Source organism: Alligator mississippiensis, chromosome 15, assembly GCF_030867095.1.
Source record: "Alligator mississippiensis isolate rAllMis1 chromosome 15, rAllMis1, whole genome shotgun sequence".
Classification (NCBI taxonomy): Eukaryota; Metazoa; Chordata; order Crocodylia; family Alligatoridae; genus Alligator; species Alligator mississippiensis.
This window is the reverse complement of record NC_081838.1, coordinates 24,916,897-24,937,284: the sequence shown is the minus strand read 5'-3', so window position 1 is coordinate 24,937,284 and position 20,388 is coordinate 24,916,897. Positions and strand designations below refer to the sequence as shown.

The 20,388-nt window shown below is 56.3% G+C and overlaps 1 protein-coding gene across 4 annotated transcripts in view; it reads right to left on the bottom strand.

The window, feature by feature from the left end:
* CHD3 (chromodomain helicase DNA binding protein 3) overlaps positions 1–18,777 on the bottom strand; it is a 36,079-nt gene extending 17,302 nt beyond the window's left edge. The window contains exons 1-13 of one of the 4 annotated variants that reach the window (XM_059718615.1): positions 18,226–18,777; positions 12,239–12,357; positions 8,355–8,528; positions 7,475–7,599; positions 5,683–5,921; positions 5,100–5,230; positions 4,781–4,916; positions 4,545–4,607; positions 3,855–4,060; positions 2,428–2,661; positions 1,148–1,354; positions 420–631; positions 98–229 (exon numbers count right to left, since the gene is read on the bottom strand). In XM_059718615.1, the coding sequence (XP_059574598.1) occupies positions 98–229; positions 420–631; positions 1,148–1,354; positions 2,428–2,661; positions 3,855–4,060; positions 4,545–4,607; positions 4,781–4,916; positions 5,100–5,230; positions 5,683–5,921; positions 7,475–7,599; positions 8,355–8,528; positions 12,239–12,357; positions 18,226–18,451 (2,204 nt within the window). In that variant the 5' untranslated portion in view covers positions 18,452–18,777. The remainder of the gene's footprint in view (positions 1–97; positions 230–419; positions 632–1,147; positions 1,355–2,427; positions 2,662–3,854; positions 4,061–4,544; positions 4,608–4,780; positions 4,917–5,099; positions 5,231–5,682; positions 5,922–7,474; positions 7,600–8,354; positions 8,529–12,238; positions 12,358–18,225) is intronic. The other 3 variants (XM_059718618.1, XM_059718617.1, XM_059718616.1) reach the window with 3 other exon arrangements.
* Positions 18,778–20,388: the final 1,611 nt, after the last annotated feature.

Here is a 20,388-nt window from a genome sequence, read left to right as displayed (position 1 = left end):
GGACTGACAGAGAAGAGGGGCACGCCCCGGGGATGCAGAATCAGAGGGGTCATCCCCATGGGATAGACAGAGGGATGGACAGACGGGGATCCAGTACCGGTGCTTCCAGTAGCAGTGCTTATGGAAGTCGTAGTCTGGGATGGGCATCTCGTCCTCCTCCCACGTGGCCTGGTCATAAGGCAGGTCACGCCACTTCACCAGGTAGTGGTAGTTCCCCTTCTTGTCTATGCTGGGGGGGGTCCAAAAGGAGGGCAGGCAGTTGGGGGGGGGGTCCTGCCAGCCCCTCAAGCACCCCCCACACCAAATTGGGTCAGGGGGCTGCCCAGGCTCTCCAAGGGGCTGGCAGGGCATCCCCTAGGGGAGCAGAGGAACAGGATGGGACCTGTGCTCCATGGGCGGGAGTCCGGGGGAGGCAGTACCTGTGGTTGATGATGCGGTGGATGGCCATCCACTCGGGCTTGATGCCATAGCGGTAGAAGCGCTCCTCCATGTCGGCATAGAGCGGGTCCTTGCTCTTGCGCTTCTCGCTCTTGCCGTCATCATCACCTGAGCCGTAGTCCAGCGGCGGCGGCTCATCCATGTCATTCTTGCGCTGGTAGTTGCGGTACATCACCAGGTGAAAGATCTCCAGCTGGGGGGGTAGTTCGGTGGAGGTAAGAGATCGGGGGTCAGGGGATGCACGGACACCCTCACCCTGTCCAGGCTCCGTCCTGTGAACCCCCCCACCCCAATCAGGATTGTGCCCCACAGCTTAGACCCCAAAACTCCCCCACCAGCTGCAGGCTCCAAGAGGAGCAGCCAGACCCTTCCCCTCAGCCTGGGGTGTTCACATCCCCCCCCCCCCCCCCACAGTACCCACAGGCCCCACCCCAGAGATGGCTGCATCTCAGCCCTGAGTGGGGGGGGTCCCTGTTATACCCAACCCCCCTCAGCCCCACCCCAGATATGGCTGCATCTCAACCCCTGGGTTGGGGGGGGGGGTCCTTGTTATTCCCAAGCCCCACCCCAGAGATGGCTGCATCTCAGCCCTGGGTGGGGGGGCCCGTTATACCTCCCATGCCTCCATGACCTGGGGTCCACCCTCCCCCCCCAGAGCCTGGGGTGCCCCCCCACCTTCTCTCTCACCCCACACCTCCCCTCCTGGTACCTGCAGCTCCTTGATCCAGGAGCAGTGCCAGTAGGACAGCCCGACCCACTTGACAAAGAACTCGCGCTCCGAACGGCCCAGCAGCCCTTTAGCTGGGGGGCCAGCCTCAGCGCTTGGCTCAGGGGGTGGGAGCAGGGCCACGGGTGGGGGCGGCTCCCCCCAGCGCCAGTACAGGATCTTCTGCACCCGCCCCTTTAGCATGGGGCACTGAGGACAAGCGGGAAGGACTGGTCAGGCACCATGTTCCCCCCACCGACACACATGTAGACACTTCCTGTCCCAAACGCACCCCAGAGATGGCTGCATTTCGGTGCTGGATGCCCCCCCAGTATCTCAGCAGCTGGGGAGGAGGCCTGTAAAAGCAGTGCCCATAGGTCCCCACTTGCTCCCCCAAAAGTGGTTGCATCTCAGCCCTGGGTGTGGGGTCCCTGTTTTACACAGACAACTCATGTCCCACCCCAGAGATGGCTGAGGCAGTCCCCCAGCACCCCAAAACCCAGCACTCCTCCATGCCCCACCCCAGAGATGTCTGTATCTCAGCCCTAGGTGGACAGATCCCTGTTATACCCAGTACCCTCCCCATGCCCCACTCCAGAAATGTGCAAGAGGTCCCTGTTATACTCACACCTTCCCCATGTCTCACCCCAGAAATGACTGCACCTCAGTGCTGGGTATGGAGTCCCTGTTATACCCAACCTCCCCCCAAACCACACCCCAGAGCTGGCTGCATCCCAGCTGTGGGTGGGAGAGTCCCTATTATACCCAAACCTCCCCCACGTCCCACCCCAGAGATGGCTGCAACTCAGAGCTGGGCAAGGGGTCCTTATTATACCCAACCCTCCTCCCATACTCCATCCCAGAGGTGGCTGCATTTCAGCCCTGGGTGGGGGGCCCCTGCTATACCCCGTCCCTCCCATACTCCACCCCAGAGATGGCTGCATCTCAGCACTGGGTAAGGGGTCCCTGTTATACCCAACCCCGCCCCCACCAGGTGTCTGCATCTCAGTCCCACCCCCCCGAGGTATCTGCATCTCAGCCCTGGGTGGGGACAGTCCCTGTTACACTTGGCCCTGGCCATACTCCACCCCAGAGATGGCTGCATCTATGTCCTGGTTGTGGGGGGTCCTTCCACAGGCCCCGGAGATGGCTGCACCCCAGCGCCTGATGAAGAGTCCCTGTATGCCCCACCCCAGAAGTGGCTGCATCTGCCCCTCCTGAAGCCCCGTCTCCTCCAGGGCTCTGCCTCCTGGCCCCACCACCCGCCCCTGCCTGGGGCTGACCGTGCAGCGGGGGCAGAGCCACTCGCCGTTGGGGATCTCGGGCAGAGGTGGGTTGAGGCAGTGGATGTGATAGGAGGAGATGCAGGCGTCACAGCACAGCAGCTCGCCCCCATCCTTGCAGACCCGGCAGTACTCCATATGGTCATCCTCCTCCTCCTTCTCGCCCTCCTCTTCCAGCTCCTCTTCGTACTCCTCCTCCTCCTCCTTGGCTTCCCACTGCACCCCTTCCTTCTCCTGTGAGGGGAAGGGGGTCAAAGCAAGCGGCCAGGAAGATGCCCCTCTGCACCATCCCAGGATAACTGCCCCGATCCCAGCATCATTTGCCCCATGTTAAATGTGCCATCTGTATAGGAGTTGTGCTGGAATGCCCCCGCCCCCACCCAGTGGAGAACCAGCCTCTGTAATAGCACTGACTGCAGGAAACCCTGGGATAACTACCAATCTGCCTACTCTGCATGCTGGAATAAGTTACCCTGGGATATCTGTGTACCTGCCCACTCTGTCTCCCAGAATAAGTTACCCTAGGGTTACTGCATATAAGTCCACTCTGCATCCCAGAATAGCAGTGTCAGTCCACCTTACCCTGGGATAACTGGGTGTCTGTCCAATCCACATCCCACATAAGTTATCCTAGGATAAGTGGGCATCATTTCACTCTGCATCCCATTACCCCTGGGACAACTGTGCATCTCTCCACTCCACATCCTGAACTAAGTTACTCCGTGATAGTTGGGCATCTATTCACCCCACATCCCAAAATAAGTTACCCTGAGATAAGTGGGCATCTTTCTGCTCCACATCCTGAAATAGATTACCCCAGGATAACTATGCCTCTGTCTGCTTTGCATCCTGGACTGTTATCCCAGGATGCCTGGGCCTCTGTCCACTCCACATCCCAGACTAAATTGCCCCAGGATGTCTGTGCATCTCTGCTCTGCATCCCAGAACAAGTTACCCTGGGATAACTGGGTGTCTGTCCACTCTAAATCGTGGAATAACCTACCCTAGTTCAAATGTGCCTTCTCTGTAGCACTGTGTCTTTGCCCCTTGCACACTGAGGGGCCCTCTGGAAAAGCAGCTACTGCAAACAGCTATCCTGGGATAACTATGCATTAGTCTATGCTGTATTCCAGAATAAGTTACTCTGGTATACACGCACCATCTGTCCAGGGCTTACTTATGCTGTCTTTGTTCCCCCCACTAAACACACACATGTAGGGGGACTGGCCCCCATTGCTGTAAAGCACCCCCTGCAATTTACCCCAGGATCACCAGAATAAGTGCCCCCGGTGTAAAAGTGACGTCTGTGTGCACCTGTCTCCTGGAATAAGTTACTGCGGTGTAAATGTGCTGACAGTCCCCTGCAGATCAAGGCTGTGATTTCCTGGGGGCTCGGGGGGAGGAGGTGGAGAGGCCGAGGCACTTACACAGTGGGGGCAGCTCCACTTGCCCTCAGGGGCCTTGTCGAGCTCGGGGTCGAGGCACACAAGGTGGTAGGCGCGGGGGCAGGTGTCACACAGGATGATCTCGCCACCCTGCTGGCACACCTCACAGTAGTCCTGGTGGTCCGTCTCATAGCCGTCCACCTCCTCCTCACCAGGCACTAAGGGGCGGAGAGGCACGAAGGGGGATGCTGCAGAGAGCAGGGGCAGGGCACAGATTACCCTCCTCCCTCCTGCTGTGTGCAGTGTTTCAGTTTCCTTGCCTGACCTGTTCAGGGCATCAATGCCCACCCACATTCCTCTGGAGTGGGGAGGAGGGGTCCACAGCCTGACGCAACACCCCTGTGTCATTTGGACATGCATGAGGCCTTTTCACTGGTGTAACTTACCCCGACTCGGCAGGGAGATACCCCAGGTTTAGTTACCCCAGAACCAGCACCGTGTACCCGCCTCTATGCTAGAGTAGCCTCCAAGAGGTCACTCCAGGCTTCTCTGCCCCCTAGTGCTGAGGCTGCATCCTGGCCCCTGCCGCAAGCAGCTACCCCGGAATAGAGGTGCATCTGTTCACTCCAAATTCCAGGGTAAGTTATCCCAGGGTATATACCGTCTGTCCAGGGCATGCACAGTATTTGTGCCCCCCCTCCCCACCCATTTTGGGGCACGGCTGTCTCTCACCATGCGTCTGTGCAGCACCCGGCACCATGGGGCCTCGATCCCGGTTCAGGACTGTTGATACGACTGAAAACAACAGGCAGTGTTACTGTGGTGCCTGAGGGGAAGGGATGCATCTTATAGTGGGGGCATAAAGGGTTAACAAGCAGCTGGGGAGGTGCAATCAATCTAGCTACCCTCAGCTCATGCAACCCTGTTGTCCTGCCACCCTTGTTACTCTCCACAGAGCCAATTCCCACCTTTCTTCTTCTTCCGGCCAGGCCGGCCCCGCTTGAGCTTCTTGGCACGCCCTGAGCTGTCCGAGCGCACCGAGGAGCTGTGCACGCTGGAGTTGTCCACGTCTGACTCTTCCTCCAGGTCACCAGCCTCATCGCTCTGCAAGGCAGCTGGCCATCAGCTTGGAGCCCAAAAGCCTGGGTTCCATCCCAGCTCACCACCCCTACCAGCCGGACAGCCACAGGGTCAGGGGACATCCCCAGGGCCAGGGGCATAGAAACCTACTCAGGACCCAGAGGGAAGGGGCAGGGGGTGCCCAGAGGGGTGGCAACTGGGGCTCACCGAACTGCTCTTCTTGCGCTTGCCACCAATCATGCCCAGCTTGATCTTGAGTGGTGCCATCTTCTTCCCTTTCATCTTCCGCTTCATCTCAGGGATACGTGGGCTCTTGCTCCGTTTCTTGTGTCCAGGCCCTGGCATCAGTGGAAGGTGGGAAGGGGTACACACAAAACCACACAGGTGACAAATCTGCCAGACTACCCCCAGGGCTCCCAACCCGTTCCCTTCGCAGAACTGAGAAAGAACCCAGGTGCTCTGGGCCCCTCTAGACCTCACCCCCTCCCAGATGGGGTAAAATCCAGGTGCCCGAGCTCCCTATGCTGCCCCCTGCTTTAGACCACTCCAAAGGCAGGAGGGAACCCAGGCATCTGTGTCCGTAGCCTCCTCAGAACCGAGAGAGGACCCAGGAGTCCTGCCTTGCTCTGCTCCAGTACCCACCACCCTCCCCAAGCCAGGCTGGACTCCGGTGGCCAGGCTCCCGGGTCCCTAGACTTCACCCTCTCCTTGCCCAAAGCTCCTCCTTGCCTCTCATCCTCCCTCCCTAAGCCAGGCCAGAACCCAGGCATCCAAGTGAGCCACTCCTTACCTTTGCCCTCTTTGGTCTTGGCTTTGCGGACGGGTGGGGGCTGGGGTTCGGGGGCCACAGCGGCCACGGCAGCCGACACCTGCTCGGCAACGGCAGCGGCTGCGGCAGCGGCTGCGGCGGCTACGGCAGCAGCTGAGCCCTTGAAGGGGTTGTTGGCGCTGAACTCACGCCACTTGGCGCCTAGGATGGTCATCATCTTTGACATGGGGATCTTGGGGTTCTTCTTGGCGATCAATGGCCTGTGGACAAAGGCCGGTACCTGGGGTCAGGCCTGGCACAGGCCCATCACTGGCCACAGCCCCCACCAGGCATGGAAAGGGTTAATTGACACTGCAGGGTGGGCTAGAGGTTCCCTACCACTGGAGTCTTAAAGGGTCCCAAGCCCCTCACCACACCTGTTGTGACGCACAGGGAAAGAATCATAGAATCATAGAAGCAGGGTCAGAAGGGACCTTGCAGATCTTCAGGTCCGGCCCCCTGCCTAAGCAGGAAGAAAACTGGGCTCAAATGACCCCAGCCAGGTAGGCATCAAGCCACTTCTTAACGACCCCCAGGGTAGGAGCCAGTGCCACTTCCCTTGGAAGTTGGTTCCAGATCCTAGCCGCCCTGACTGTGAAGTAGTTCTTACGGATGTCTAATCTAAACCTACTCTCCAACAACTTGTGGCCATTATTCCTTGTTATCCCTGGGGGCGCTAGGAGAAACAAGGTCTCCCCCAAACCCTTCTGGTCCCCCCTAGTGAGTTTATAAGGAAGGACTTGCTCACAGTCAGTCGAGAACTCAAGGCATCAGGGTTCCCAGGCCCGCCTGCTCTAACTCTTCCAGACCCCTGCTCCCCTCCCAGAAATGGCAAAAAACCCAGGTGTCTGGGCTCCCAGTCTCTCCCCTGCCTCCAACTCCCCTCCCAGGTATGAGGGAGAACCCAGGCACCCAGCCTCCTGGACCCTGCTTCTGCTCTACAATATGCAAAGAAAGAGTTAACTGTAGCTCCCCTAGGATATTCAAAGGCCCCACACTCAGCCAGCTAGAGCAGAGGGAGGGGGCAGGTGGTTCCCAAGCTGCCCTCAGGGGGGGTGAGGTGTCCAGTTCACTCTGGGGCAGACAGGGCCAGGCTTGGAAGGGGATGGGATTGCGGTGGGTCCTTGTCCTCCTGCCGCAGACCTCCAGAGACCCTTTCACCTAGGGCTACCACTCAAGGGTCCATTCAAAGAGGCGCACTTCCCCCAGTGGGCACCAGATGGCACTCCTCAGCAGAAGGGGGGGGTGTCGTCTCATGCTGACAGGGGAAACTGAGGCAGGGGTTTGCTCCACTGGGGCTGAGCCTGGTATGAGAACCAGAACATCGCCTTCCCCCCACCCAGGTGCTGGGGCAGGGGGGTGGACATACCCTACGGACTCGACCCCCTTCTGCCTGTCCTGACACTGCTGGGATACCAGCCCCCCCTCCCCCAAGTAGGATTGAGGCCTGTCACACCAAAGACCCCCAGCCGGGACTGGGGGCCCCAAGTGTGGCACAAGGTTACTTCCCTGCAAAGCCTCTGGCACTCTCATGCCTGACAGCCCTCACGTTCTCACTGAAACAGAGAAACTGAGGCACGGGGTGCAGGAGATCAGTGGGGCACCACTGCAGGCCCGCAATGGGGAGAGAACCCAGGTGTCCTGGCCCCTCCTGGCAAAACCCAGAGGGCTCCCTGCTACTCGCCAGGGATAAAAGGGACTTTGTGGGCCAAGCAGGGTGGGGAAAGGGGGTAAGTGGGGGGGGGGGGGGGAGAAAGGCAGGCCAGGTTCTCACCTCATGAACTGGCTGAAGGCTTTGTAGTTGGTCAGCGTGTGGTAGTCTTCCTCTGTGAACACGTGGTCCACGTCTTCCAGCCCCCAGGTCATAAGCAGCTGGGCCGAGGACTTCTGCTCCACCTGCTGACCCAGGCACAGGCCCCTGTGAGGTGGGCAGGGGTCTGACCCCAGTGCAGAAGGGGGCCCAACCCAGAACAGATGACCCTTCCATTAACCCTAGGCTGGTGTTGGAAGGCCAAGGTGCCACCTGGATTCGGCTGGGGGGGGAGGGGACAGGGAAAGGGGACAGGGAACCAATGGAGGGGAAACTGAGGCACAGTACCCCAGGAGTGACTGCAGGACTTAATAAGCAGGGAGCTCCATGGCCTGGGGGAGCTGGGCCTGCTTCTGCACCAGAAATGGCCCCTATAGGCACCTTCCTACACCCCCCATTTGTGTTGTGTGTTTTGGGGCAACGTTGCCCAGATCCCACCCAGGCAAATCAAAGACGCTGGTGTTGCTGCATCCAAATGCCCCAAGCGGCCTGGGGCAGGCCCCCCACACCGGTCCCACCCCCAGCCCCTTCGAACCAGCCCCCCCCCCCAGTCTCCTCACATCCAGTGCCCCCCAACCAGCTTCTTCAGGACAGCGCCCCCAGCACCCTGGCCCCAGTCCCACTCAGCCCCCTCACACCAACTCCCTCATGCTGGCTCCCCCTTGCCACCCCAGCACCCTTACCCCAGCCCCCCCAGATCCCTCATACCAGGCCCTCAAGCTCCCTCATGCCAAGGCCCCTCATGCCAGCCCCCAAATACCACCCCCACACAGCAGCCCCCATACGGTGCCTCCTGCCAGCACCCGACACTGGACCCCTCGCTCCACACACGACCAGGTCATACTTTCACTTTTTGGCCCCCCTCATCATCCATCTTTTTCCGGCGCTTGGTCTTCTTCTCCTTCTTCTCCCGGTGTTTCCTTCTCTTCTTCTTCGCCCCCACCCCATAGTCGCTGCCCCCGCTCTCGGACTTCTCCCGGTACTCATCCCGCTCCGACTCAAACTCATCCTCGCTGAGCTGGAGGATAGATGCACAGACCTCAGTCAGTTGGCTGTTTGGATTTTTTTGGGGGTGGAGGGGGTCATTAGCTAATGGGGGACCTGCCAAACCACCACCACAGTGAGGCATGATCTGATGCCACACAAGATGAGTGATGCCCTCAGTGACTGCCCCAAGAGCTCCTTGGCTGGGAGATGATCTTGAACCAAACCCTCAAGCCAGGGACCGCCAGGTTCACATCCTGGCAGGAGCATTGTCACAGCCCAGTCCCAATCCCCAGTCCAGGCTGCAACCGGTCCCTGATGCTGCCAAGGGAGGTGAAACTCCCATGGAGACATAGCCCATGTCCCTGCCAGCCTTCATTTCCTTGCTGTGGCATGCCATCCCCTGCTGATCCGAGACGGGGAGTCCCCTGGCTGCCCTGGAGTGCCCTGAATTAATTCCTGCCGGCACGAGGGCATGGATGATTAGACACACACGTACATGTGTGCGGCCCCGTCTGGCTGCAAATGCAGCTGAGAGCTCCGGAAACCATCCGCGTGCCCTGGCAGCAGGTCCTGGCACTGGCAGCTCTCAGCAAGGGGAAGGGAGCAGCTGCCAGGAGCTGGGCAGCTGTGCGAGGAAGCCAAGGGGTGGAAGGGAAGCAGCTGGCTTAAGCGCCAGCAGGGCTTGACCGGGGTCCAGCTGGGAGATTGGGGAACCCCCCTCACCAGAAACCTCTCTGGATTGGGCTCCGCATGTAGCAGCTGGGAGACCGGGGGCTACTTTCTGCGCTCAACCCCTCCTGACTGGGATCAAGGACCCCCATTTCCACCCTGCATCCTACAGACCCCTTTCTCCCCCTACATCAAGAGAGGACCCAGTTTCCACCAGAAGCTGCAGAGACCCGCCCCCCCCAACGTGTTAGACACTGCAGAGATGCTTTGTGACTGCCTGGCTGCCAGCTGTGACAGCGTGAGAACAGTGCTCCCATGGGGGACTCGGCCTTTCCATTGCGCTTGCAATCAACTCATGAACCCTCCTGACAGCTCCCAGTCCACAGGAGGGAAACTGAGGCACGGGAAAGCAAGGCCTCAGCAGGAGTCCAAACTCCCCCCATGCAAGGCTCCAGGGGAGACAGTGGAAAGGAGGGGAAGATGCTTTCCATCTCCTACCATATGGAGAACAGGCTGCCCTTCCCCAAGATGTGGCCACTGTTTCATGCCGTGGCCCTGCAAGATGAGGCCGCTACGAGAGATCCAGGCTAAACAGGGGGAGGCTCAGTTCAGTGCCTGCTCACAAACCTACTGTCAAAACATCTGGCAAAACTTTGGGGGGCCAAAACAGGCTGATTTGAGCAAATTCTTTTGGGGCATACATGCTGGTGACCAGATGGGGACAGAGAAAGGGTCAGGTGAGCTCCTCAGCCGGCCCCAGGGGCAGCTTGGATGCTCTGAAATAAAGAAATAACTCTGACAAAGGAGAGATCTCCCGATTCTTAAATCTGCAGTTCCTTCTCCTGGGTGCACTGTTTCCCCCAGCGCCCACTCTGTGCATGGGAAGGGAGGCTTTGAAGCAAACTTTAAGCATTCCCTTTGGACCTGAATATCTGATCCCCTTCACCCCTCACTAGGCCACACACTGCCGAAAACGACCCAGCATCGCACTCGACTCCAGGCCGATGCTACCACCACCGCCCACCTCGTTTCGTAGTAGCTAGGGTCAGGAGGGGACCTGAACAGATCATCTAGCCTGACCCCTGCCACAGGCAGGAATGAATGCTGGGTTCACAAGACCCCAGACAGGTGATCATCCAACCTCCCCTTGAATTTGCCCAAGGTAGGGGCGAGGACCACTTCCCTGGGAAGTTGGTTCCAGATTCTGCCCACCCTAACTGTAAAATATTGCCTTCTGATCTCTAACCTAAACCTATTCTCCATCAGCTTATGACCATTGTTCCTTGTCACCCCAGGTGGTGCTGGGTGAAAAGGGCTCTGACTATTTGCTGTTGATCCCCCCGATGAGCTTGTAGGCAGCCACCAGGTCCCCCCTCAGCCTCCTCTTGCTGAGGCTGAACAGGTTCAGGTCCTTCAGTCTCTCCTCATAGGGCCTGTCCTGCTGCCCTCTCACTAAGCGGGCGGCCCTCCTCTGAACCCTCTCCAGGCTGGCCACATCCCTTTTGAAGTGCGGCACCCAGTACTGAATGCAGTACTCCAACTGCAGCCTGACCAAAGTCGCATACAGGGGGAGTATCATTTCTCTGGACCGGCTTGAGATGCACCTTTGGATGCATGACAAGGTACAGCTGGCCTGGGGCAACATAAATATCGCTGATCATTTTATTATCATTACTTTCTTTTTTCATGTCCCTGTGACAAGGTATTTCACAGAATTTGCTTGAGAGGCCATGCTAAGAGGGCATCTGCTGTGACCTTGAATTTGCGGCTGGTGGGGTGTCACCCGCACCACCCACCCCCATTATATTACTCCTACCGCTAATAAAATTACCCTATAAGCAGTGTAGGAATTACGTACAATGTTAATACTACAACTAGTACTAACAAAATTACCTTAGGGCAATGCTGCTACTACTACGACTAATATCCCGGGGCCATGCTGCTACTAATTAGCATTATTATAACAAGGATGCTCTAATTACAACATATTGCAGCATTAATATTTAATCATTAATCGTAATATTTAATCGATTGTTCAAGGCCACTGCCGACAACAGCAACGCAATGTTTATCGCCATCATCCGCATCATTGTGATGTATCCATAACGCCAGGATCGACGATGATTATCATTATAATTCTGATCTACTGCAGTAGTAGAATGCTACTGATACTTGATTATTAATTACTGATAGGGGTAATTAAGAATTAAAGATACATAAAACAAGCATAACAAGATATTTATGTATGTGTTTCAGCAATGCTTGAACATACCCAATAAATATGCGTCCACATACTAAATATTTGAAAGCATCAAACTATTATTAGTACCATTATTATGGTATTGTGTTCTGATCACAGAAAATCATAGAAACTTTCGGTTGGAATATACATTGTTAATAGTCCTAATAAGGGCAAAAGCAATCTATCAAACATATCGTATCAACATATTATTTTGGTACTATTACTTGAATACAAAGTTATAATGCAATTATATAATAATAAGGTTAATTAATCTAATGTGTTATTGACTTATTCATATAATTAATATTAAAATTGATCTTATAAGTGTTTTAATTATCAACAGGGATCATGATCTTCTCTGAAAAAAAACCCAAAACAAAACATTTTTTGGATATAAGAAAAGTAGTCCAAAATCCTCATTTTTCTGAAATTAAAATGAAATACCACTATATAGATATCTATAGATATATTTATATATGTATCTTTGTATCTATATAGATAAACGTATTAGCGGTGTTTCATTTCAAGCACGGAAAAATTAGGATTTGGGGTTATTTTATATCCAAAAAATGGGGATTTTTTTATGAGAGAAAACCAGGATCCCTGATTATCAATGATGATGATGAAGCCAGAGAACTAATCCCAGCCTGTCAATTGTGGGGCTCCCAGTCTCCGAACCTTCCTGGAAGCACCCGCAGCTGAGATGTGGCAGCCAGACTGGCCACATCTCAGCCCCGAGTGCCAGGGGATCTGACACAGCTCCTTCTAAGGGGTTTAGGTGCCTGCTCCCAGTGACGGTGGAGGGTGGGGGTGGAAAATCAATCACTCACCAGCTTTTTGCGCTTCCGAGGCTTGCCTGGCTTATTCTCCTTCTGCTTGCGGGGCCCACGCTTTTTCTTCTTGAGGCCCAGCCCGCTGTCCAGGGTCCGCAGGTCTTCATCATCATCATCTGGGGGATAAGAGAGCAAGGACAAGAGCTAGGGTGGCTGCCACAGATCGGGGAAGGGACCATTGGTGGAACCCTCCATTACTCCAGCTGTGTCTTGGACTCATGAGATCAGCAACGGCCCCAAGTCAAAGGCGCAGCATCATGGCCTGGCTGGCTCCGGGACGGTGCCTAGGCACACACAACCCAAACATCCCAACCTGATGTTTCCCTGGATGTGAAGCCCCCAACTGAAATTGAGGCCCTTCTACTGCACAAACTTCAACTAAAACAAGCTCGAGGGAATTCAGCAGACCACGAGGGAAGGGGAAACTGAGGCATGGGGAGGTGGTTACAGCCAGGTCATGCAGGGGGCAACATGGCAACCTGGGCATTTATTCCAGTCCCAAATCCATCCCCCTACATACACGCACACACACTTCACAACTGGGGTAGGTGGCAAAGGGATCTGGTATAAGCTACCCTCCAGGGGAAAACAGAACGAGCCCAGCGTTGTTACCCTGGTTTAGGTACAGGGTGCCTGTGCGTATCCTGGGAGAGCTATGACAGCTACCCCACGGGGCTCGCTTCCACATGCAGTCTCCAGGGCCTTACAGCGTAAATACCCCCCATGCATCCCGCAGGGCAGATGCAGGGGCAATCCCCACAGCAATGATGGACTCCATGTGCCCCACGACCCTTCCAAAGTCCACGTGGAGCTGCTGCCAAGATCTCAACTGTTTGGTTTGCCAGGCAAAAGCCAAGTTATGAGCCAGCATGGGGATTGATCCGACACGGACAATTACAGCACCTGTCAGCGGTGCCTGTGAACACCTTGGGTGCCTATCCCGAGATAAGTGCAAGCACATGACATCTTAAACCATGGTCAATTACGCTGGGGCAGTTAAAATGCTACCCTAGGTGTAACGTTCACCAGATCCTAACAAATCCTAGAGTAAGGTGGGGCACGGAGAGCCCGCTTCCTGCCTACCCCGGTCGTGAGGCATATCTCCCCTCGCCCGAGTAGGCCAAAGGGGATGCCGGACGCAGCTGCTCTTCCAGTCCAGTTCCTCAGCCAAGGGAGGCCTCAGGCATACAGCCCTTGGCACGGGCCCAGCCACACTCCTGCTGGAGCCCTGGCACTGTTCCCACCTGCGTTGGAGCCAAGCTAATGCCACAGGCTCCCCAGAAGGGCCACTGACCCTGGGGGCTACAGCCACTCAGGAGGCAGTGGGCACTGGCACTGAGAGGGGGCCTCCGGGGCTGGGCATGGCCTGATGTTGCCCACCTAGAGCCCTGTCGTGCTCCCACTCCTGGCAACAGGCACATCTGTGAGCCCGGGAGGCACAGCCAGCAGACCTCAAAGGCGGCATTCTCTGGAGACCGGGGGGTCCCCATCCACCCCCTGTCCAGGCACAATCCACCTGAGCTCAGGAAGCCAGGACCCAGTGACCCTAGCTGGTATCCCTCCCAGACACAGCACATAGCAACCTCCCGGAATCAAACCCCTTGGAATCGGGGGCCCATGGCAGGCCTGCTTCAATAGGGAGGGGGTTACCCTGATGCTCAATCACAGGGGACCCCCCCGAGCAGGCTCCCTACAGACCCTTTGCCTTTTCCCTCCATTCCTATAAATAAGGGCAATTAAAAAGGCACCTCCATCCCCTGCTGCTCCCCCTCCTGACATGTCCTTGCCGCCCCCAGGCCTCGGCAGGAAACAGACGGGGGCCGGTGCACTCGCAGGCCCCCGGCACAGGCCCATCTGCCCCAAGAGATGCCAGGCCACGGCCCTCTGACCTGCAAATCACAGAGGAGGAGAGAGGAGGGCATGAAGCAGCTGGCAGCCGAGTGGGGCCAGCCTGGTCATACCCCCGCCCGCCTGGCAGCTGCCTCTGACAATCTCCGCAGCCCTCTGCCTCCCATCACCTCGCTGGGTCCAGGGCAGCACTGGCTGCGCTCCAGAGCTGCCGGTGGAGATACAGGCTGGGTGGGGGAGCCAGGCCGGAGCCAGGCTGCTCCAAGTGCAGCCCCACGATCTCACCAACTTATTCATCCTTTTTTTCTTTTCTTTTCTTTTCCCCTTTCCCATCCCCCCCTTCCCAAAAGGGAGATTGTCCCCCACACATGCGCAGCCCGTTGGGGCAATTTTGGCAGGCAATCAACTAGAATTTTCCACGCACGTGACGCCTCCGCTCCTTACCTTGGAAAAATAATACACACTCAGAGACATTAGAATCAACCCCCCCACTTCCCTCCCGCCCCGCGCCAGGGAGCCGCTATATCGTCACCCAGAACAAAGGCCACGGAAGCAATTGTGGTTTCCAATTTTGAGGGGGGAGAGGAAAATTCAAGGGGAAGCAGTTTCCAGCTAGGCCCACGGGGGCGTAGCAGGAATCTGGCACCAGCGAAGGGAAAACTGGCAAAGCTGGGGCGGGCTCAGATCCGTCGTATGGCTCTGGCCCTGTGAACTCCTCGCTCATTAAGATGGGCAGGTTGCGAATCTGCCCAATGGGGACTCCACGTGCAATACCAGGAGACCTCCGCCAGCTGGCAGGGAGGGCGTCCCAGCACGTCCAGCTCCAGGCGGAAGAAGCAGCCAAAAAAGACAGAGAAGTCCAGCTCAAGCTCCACGCCCACCTGCTTCGGGGACTCAGAGCCTGGCACAGGTGGCAGGACCGCAGCCTGCCCCGACATGAATGCCCTGGCCTCCAAAGCTGAGCCAGGCCGGCGCAGGTTCCGCTCGGATAAGATAACGTCCTGAGGTCCCTTCCAACCCCAATTTTTCCACAATACACGTTCACTCACTTGGGTCTGACCTGAGGGGCAGGAAAGCCAAGGGCTCCCCAGGGGGGAAGGAACTTGAGGCCTCAAGGCGGGTTTGAGGTTTGAGACCGCGTGCATCCAGCCCATCGGAACAGAAAACGGCTCCTCTTAAAACACAGGATTTAAATGAAACAACCCCATTTGGGGACCAGAATGAGGGTATCCAATCCAATTTCCCCATCCCCCTCCCGCTTTTTAAAGAAGAAATATCCTTTGCCCTTCATTCTGTCACTGATTCAAAGCACCAGCCCTGAGAGACATCTCTAATAGGTGAGGCAGGGTTTGCTCACTGGCACCGAGGGGCCTAAAGCCTCTAGGTTTCTGGAGCCGGCTCATCAAGCAACCCATGGGTCTGGAAGTGCTGCAGGGATGGGAGCACTTATTGCTGCCGTAATTAATGTTTGTCACCGCTCCCCCACGCCCAAATATCTGGACCTGGATTCAACAACAACGCGCCAGATGTGGCCGCACTCCAGATGGGGTGGGTGTCACTGCCCTAGGTCCGGTCTCCCCTTGGGAGACAAAGCCCAAGAGAGTTAGGTTCCCGAGGGTCTCTAGGGACGTTTGATCCTACGCCACTCTTGCCTGAGCCAGCCTGCTGCGGCCCAGTAATTAAACTGAGGCTTGTTCTCGAATCAAGAACAGAGTAACTTTGGAATCTTCAATGTAATGCTTCATGGCGGGAGATTATAAAGGCACCAAGAGCTGGGGCTGATGCTAAAACCCACCGTGTTTAACCATGAATGAAACAGCGAGCGAGCGAGAAGTCGAGGACCCCGTGGGCAATCCTGTGATGGAAGACAGTGGGTGCGAGGCGGGGGGGGATGAGCGTGCACAGCTCCAAGCAATGGGGCTTGATCCAGAAGGGAAAATGGCGGCATTTGATACACACACGCCTCCACCGCCCCCCCTTCCCAACACTTCACATCTTCCCCCAGGCTCCGTGATTTGCAGAGAGCAAATCAAAGCCAGCTCCGCTGGGGGAAGCTGCGCGTTCAAAACCAACAACAAAGGCTCCCGGCTATATCGGTCTGGGGTTTCAAGCACCCCAGGGCTCAGAGGCCGAGGCAACATGTCCCAGGCAACTGGTGTGCGGGTTCGCCTGTCCCGCCACCTGAAGCTTTTTCCCATAAGGCACCGGCTTCCCCGCCTTTGCTCTGATCACGGCTGACAAGGCCTGTCCCTAGAGACAAGCTCGGCAGCTGATGTGGCCCTGACCCCGGGCTGCCCGATTCCCCCTGTCCTCAAGTCACCCTTCCCGCCCACCAGGCCTGACCCCGGCTGCTCCCGGTGGGCAGATCTGCCAGGGCACCTTTTGCTGATGGAGCTTCAGCCCTGCAGGGGACCCCCGTATCCCGCCAGCCCCATCGAGCTGGGTGCTGAGAGATCCCTGTGCCCACAAAAATCATGAGGGCGAGGGCTGATCCCCAGGCGGAGAACCAGATGCCACCTGTGCGGCGCCCTCCGTTTGGCCAAGGCCCAGCAGCCACTGAGCATGGTGACCCCGAGTGATCTCAGCCCTGTCCAACCTGGCAGACACCCTCCCGGCCTCGGGCTCCCCACAGGGCCCCAACCTGCCTGCCAAGAGCCCGGCCTGCTGCCAAGTACCCACGGGCCGCATCCAGTCGCACATCCTCCCGCCCACCCGGCCTGCACCATCGCCAGCACCATCCTGCTTAAACGCACAGGCCTGTTTGGCACAACGGGCACCCTCTACTCCTGCCAACCCACCCCCTGTGGGGCCAGAGGGTGTCAAGTGCCCCCCACTGCTGCCAACTGACTGCATCCTGACCCCAGGCCCCACTCCGCAGACCACCAAGCACACTAAGGATGGCTCCCCCCATCAAAGTGACCCTCCTCCTGAAGTGACCAGACCCCCCCCCCCATCTTTGAGGCAGGGGAAGAAGAGGGGGCATGCAAACAGAGGGGCACTCAGCACTTCAGCAGTGTGGGGCCTACCGTGTGGGGGGAGGGGGCACCTGGCTAAAGTGATGGGGGGGAAAGGGGGATGGGGGTCTGCCCCCCACTGCTGCTGCCTAAGGAGACAATTCCCTGGGGGGGGCTTGTTTACCAACCCCTAGGGTGGAGACACAAGGGGGATCCCCCTCCACAATCTCCTGGGGGGAGCTAGACACTCTCAGGCCCCAACCCAGGGTGGAGAAGGAACCGAGGGTGAGGAACCCCCCCCCATGAAACCCTCAAGGGGGGGCTAGAAACTCTCCTAAGCCCCACCCCTCCCCCACCCACAACAGTCCAATATGGGGGGGTAGAAACTCCTTCCACCTTCAATGACCCAATGGGGGGGGCTAGAGATTCCCCCCACCCTCAAGGGCCCAATATGAGAAGGGTGCTAGAAACTCCCACCACCCAACATAGAGGAGGGGGGGCTAGAAACTCCAGCCACCTTCAATGGCCCTATATGGCGGCGGAGGCAGAAACTCCCACCACCCAATATAAAGGGGGGTTAGAAACTCCAGCCCCTCTCAATGGCCCAATATAGAGGGGGGAGCAGAACCTTGCATCACTGTCAATGTCCCAATATGGGGGGAGGGGGGCTAGAAACTCCCACCACCCAATACAGAGGGGGGCTTGGAAACTCTTGTCACCTTCAACTGCCCAATATGGGGGGGGGTGTTAAAACTCCCATCACCCATTATACAGGGGGGTTCAGAAATTCCTGCCACCCTCAACGGCCCAATATGCGGGGGGGGGGCTAAAAACTCCCAGCACCCAATATAGACCGGGGGGGGGGGGGCTACGAACTCCCACTACTCTCAACAGCCCAATATGAGGGGGGGCTAAAAACTCCCACCACCCACTATGGGGGGGTGTTTACAAACTCCCGCCACCTTCAACGGCCCAACTGGGGGGGGGGCAGAAACTCCCCGGCCGCGGACGCTGCTGGGGGGAGGGGCGGCCGGGCCGGGCCCCTCGCGGTGGCGGAGCCGTTGGGGCGGGGGGGGGGGGGCGCGTGGAACCCTCGGGCCGCCACGTTCCAAAGCCGTTGGTTGTTTACAAACAGGGGCCGGGGGGGCGCCCCGCTCGGGGGGGAGGCGGGGGGCTGTTTACCTGCGGGCGCCTCAGTGGCCGCGGCGGCGGGCGGAGTGGATGCTGCTGGGGCTGGCGCCAGGGGCATGGGCCCCGCCTGGGCGGCGGGCAGGAATATGTCGCCGGGGCTGTTGTCCCCTGCTCCTTCTTCCTCCTCCTCTTCCTCCTCTTCGTCTTCATCCCCCTCCGCCTCAGACACCACCATCTCCTCCTCCTCTTCCTCGTCCTCCCTCAGAGGGGAAGCCATGGTGGTGCGGGGGGGGGCGGGGAGGGGGAGAGGGAAGGGGGAGCCCCCCCTCACCACGCACGAACCCTCTCCCCCCTCACAACACCGAAAACACAGCACGGGGGAAAAGTCCCATGAAGAAAAGGGTTAAAAAAAGGGGGGGGCGAGGAGAGGAAAAAAAAAAGGAGAAAAAAACTCCACTCAACTCCCCCCCCCCCCCCCCCCGTGGAAAAAAAATAAATAAGGGGGTGGGGGTAAAAATATATATATATATATCTCTATCAAAGCTGAGGGGGCCGCTCAGAATAATATTTTCCACAAGAGCAAGGAGCAAAAATGGCCGCCCTTCAATTATTTTTAAAACAGGCCCCCCCAGGAGGTAAAAAAGGAAAAAAAAAATCCCCCCCCCTTTCCACCCCTTTTCTTTATTTTTTTTTTTAAAGAAAACAAGATGGCTGGCTTCTTTAAAAAAAAAAAAGTTCCCCCCCCCTCCCGACACACACACCTCTTCCTTGAGGTTAAAAAAACAAAAAACAAAAAAAAAAACCCAAGAAAGATTTTTAAAAAGAGTAGGAAAAAAAAGCCTCAACAAAAAAAATCAGGCACCAATAACCACCCCCCCCAAAAAAAATCTGCGCTCCCCCCCTTTTTCCCCCTTCCCTCTCAATATATATATAAATATAGATAGCTCTTTCTTTCTTTCTCTCTCTCTGTTTTGTTTTGGTTTCTTTTAATCTCTCGCAAAGATCTCAGATCATTGCATAGATGAACAATATTTGTATATTCCTGGCACTGGGGGAACTGAAAGAGAAAGATTTCTGCATAAAACAAAGATGGCTGCTCTAAATTATTTCTTTTTTTTTCTTATACTCCCCCCCCCCAACCTCCCTCAATAAAAATATTTTTTACCCGGGTGGGGGGGAGAGAAAAGGCTGGATTAATCAGTACTCATGCTCAGTATGACATCAGCATAAATTGTTAAAGGTTAACTAGTTCCATACTAGTAACACCATGATTTTTTTTTTTTTTTTTTTGCTTCCTCTTTACTAGTCTACGCGAGAGTGGGGGGAAAGGGGCTTTTTTTCCCCCTTCCCTTTCTTACTTCTAAATACTTCAGAAGGGAGTGGCTTTTTCTTTCTTTCTTTAGCCTGTCTGGCAATGAAAAAAACCCCAAAAAACAACCTTGCAATTCATTTAAGTGTAGGGTCCAAATTCGTTTAAGGGCATTGTTAGGAAGTATTTAACTGTTTTCCTTGATGTTATTTTTTTTTGGTGGGGGGAGGGGGGGAGCTCATGTCAGGTATTTTTATTTTCCAGCACTTTTATTTTCCTTCTGCTAAAAAAAAGCACCATCCTTTCTGTTTCTTTCTAAATACCTTCCCCATCTTACCTCCCCCCCCCGCCCAGCTACACACGCGCGCACACTAAAAATTGGGGACTACAAATATTTCAGTGTCTTCCTTATTTTATTTTTCTCTTGAACTATTTTACTGAAGTGTTTCACTGGTATCAAGTGCTGCAAAGTGCTTTTTGCATCCCCCCTCCCCAAGAAAACAAATAGAAAGTGGGGTGCATCCAAAAAACAAACAAACCAGGACACGATATTCTGGAGGGCTCTGATCCTGTGACGGCCTCTGGACAGTTGTGAGGACCTGCTGACCTTGCTAGACCAAGCAAGCAAAAGGCATGTCAAAAACCACAAGCAGGTCCCTAGGGCCTGATCCACTGGGTCTGCTCACATGAGCAAGGGGACACATGCACGTGTTAAATAAGGAGTCTGGGCGAGGGGAACTGCCAGTAGATTGGGGGAATTCCAGACTTCTACGTTTTCGGCATGGTTGGGCTTCCGCTGCATACCAAATCCTCGCCCTCCCTAGGTAAGCACGTGAAGAACGCCATCCCCCGTAGCTGTTACTTTCCAACCTCCCTCCTCCAGGCCTCCAACACGAGAGCAGCCA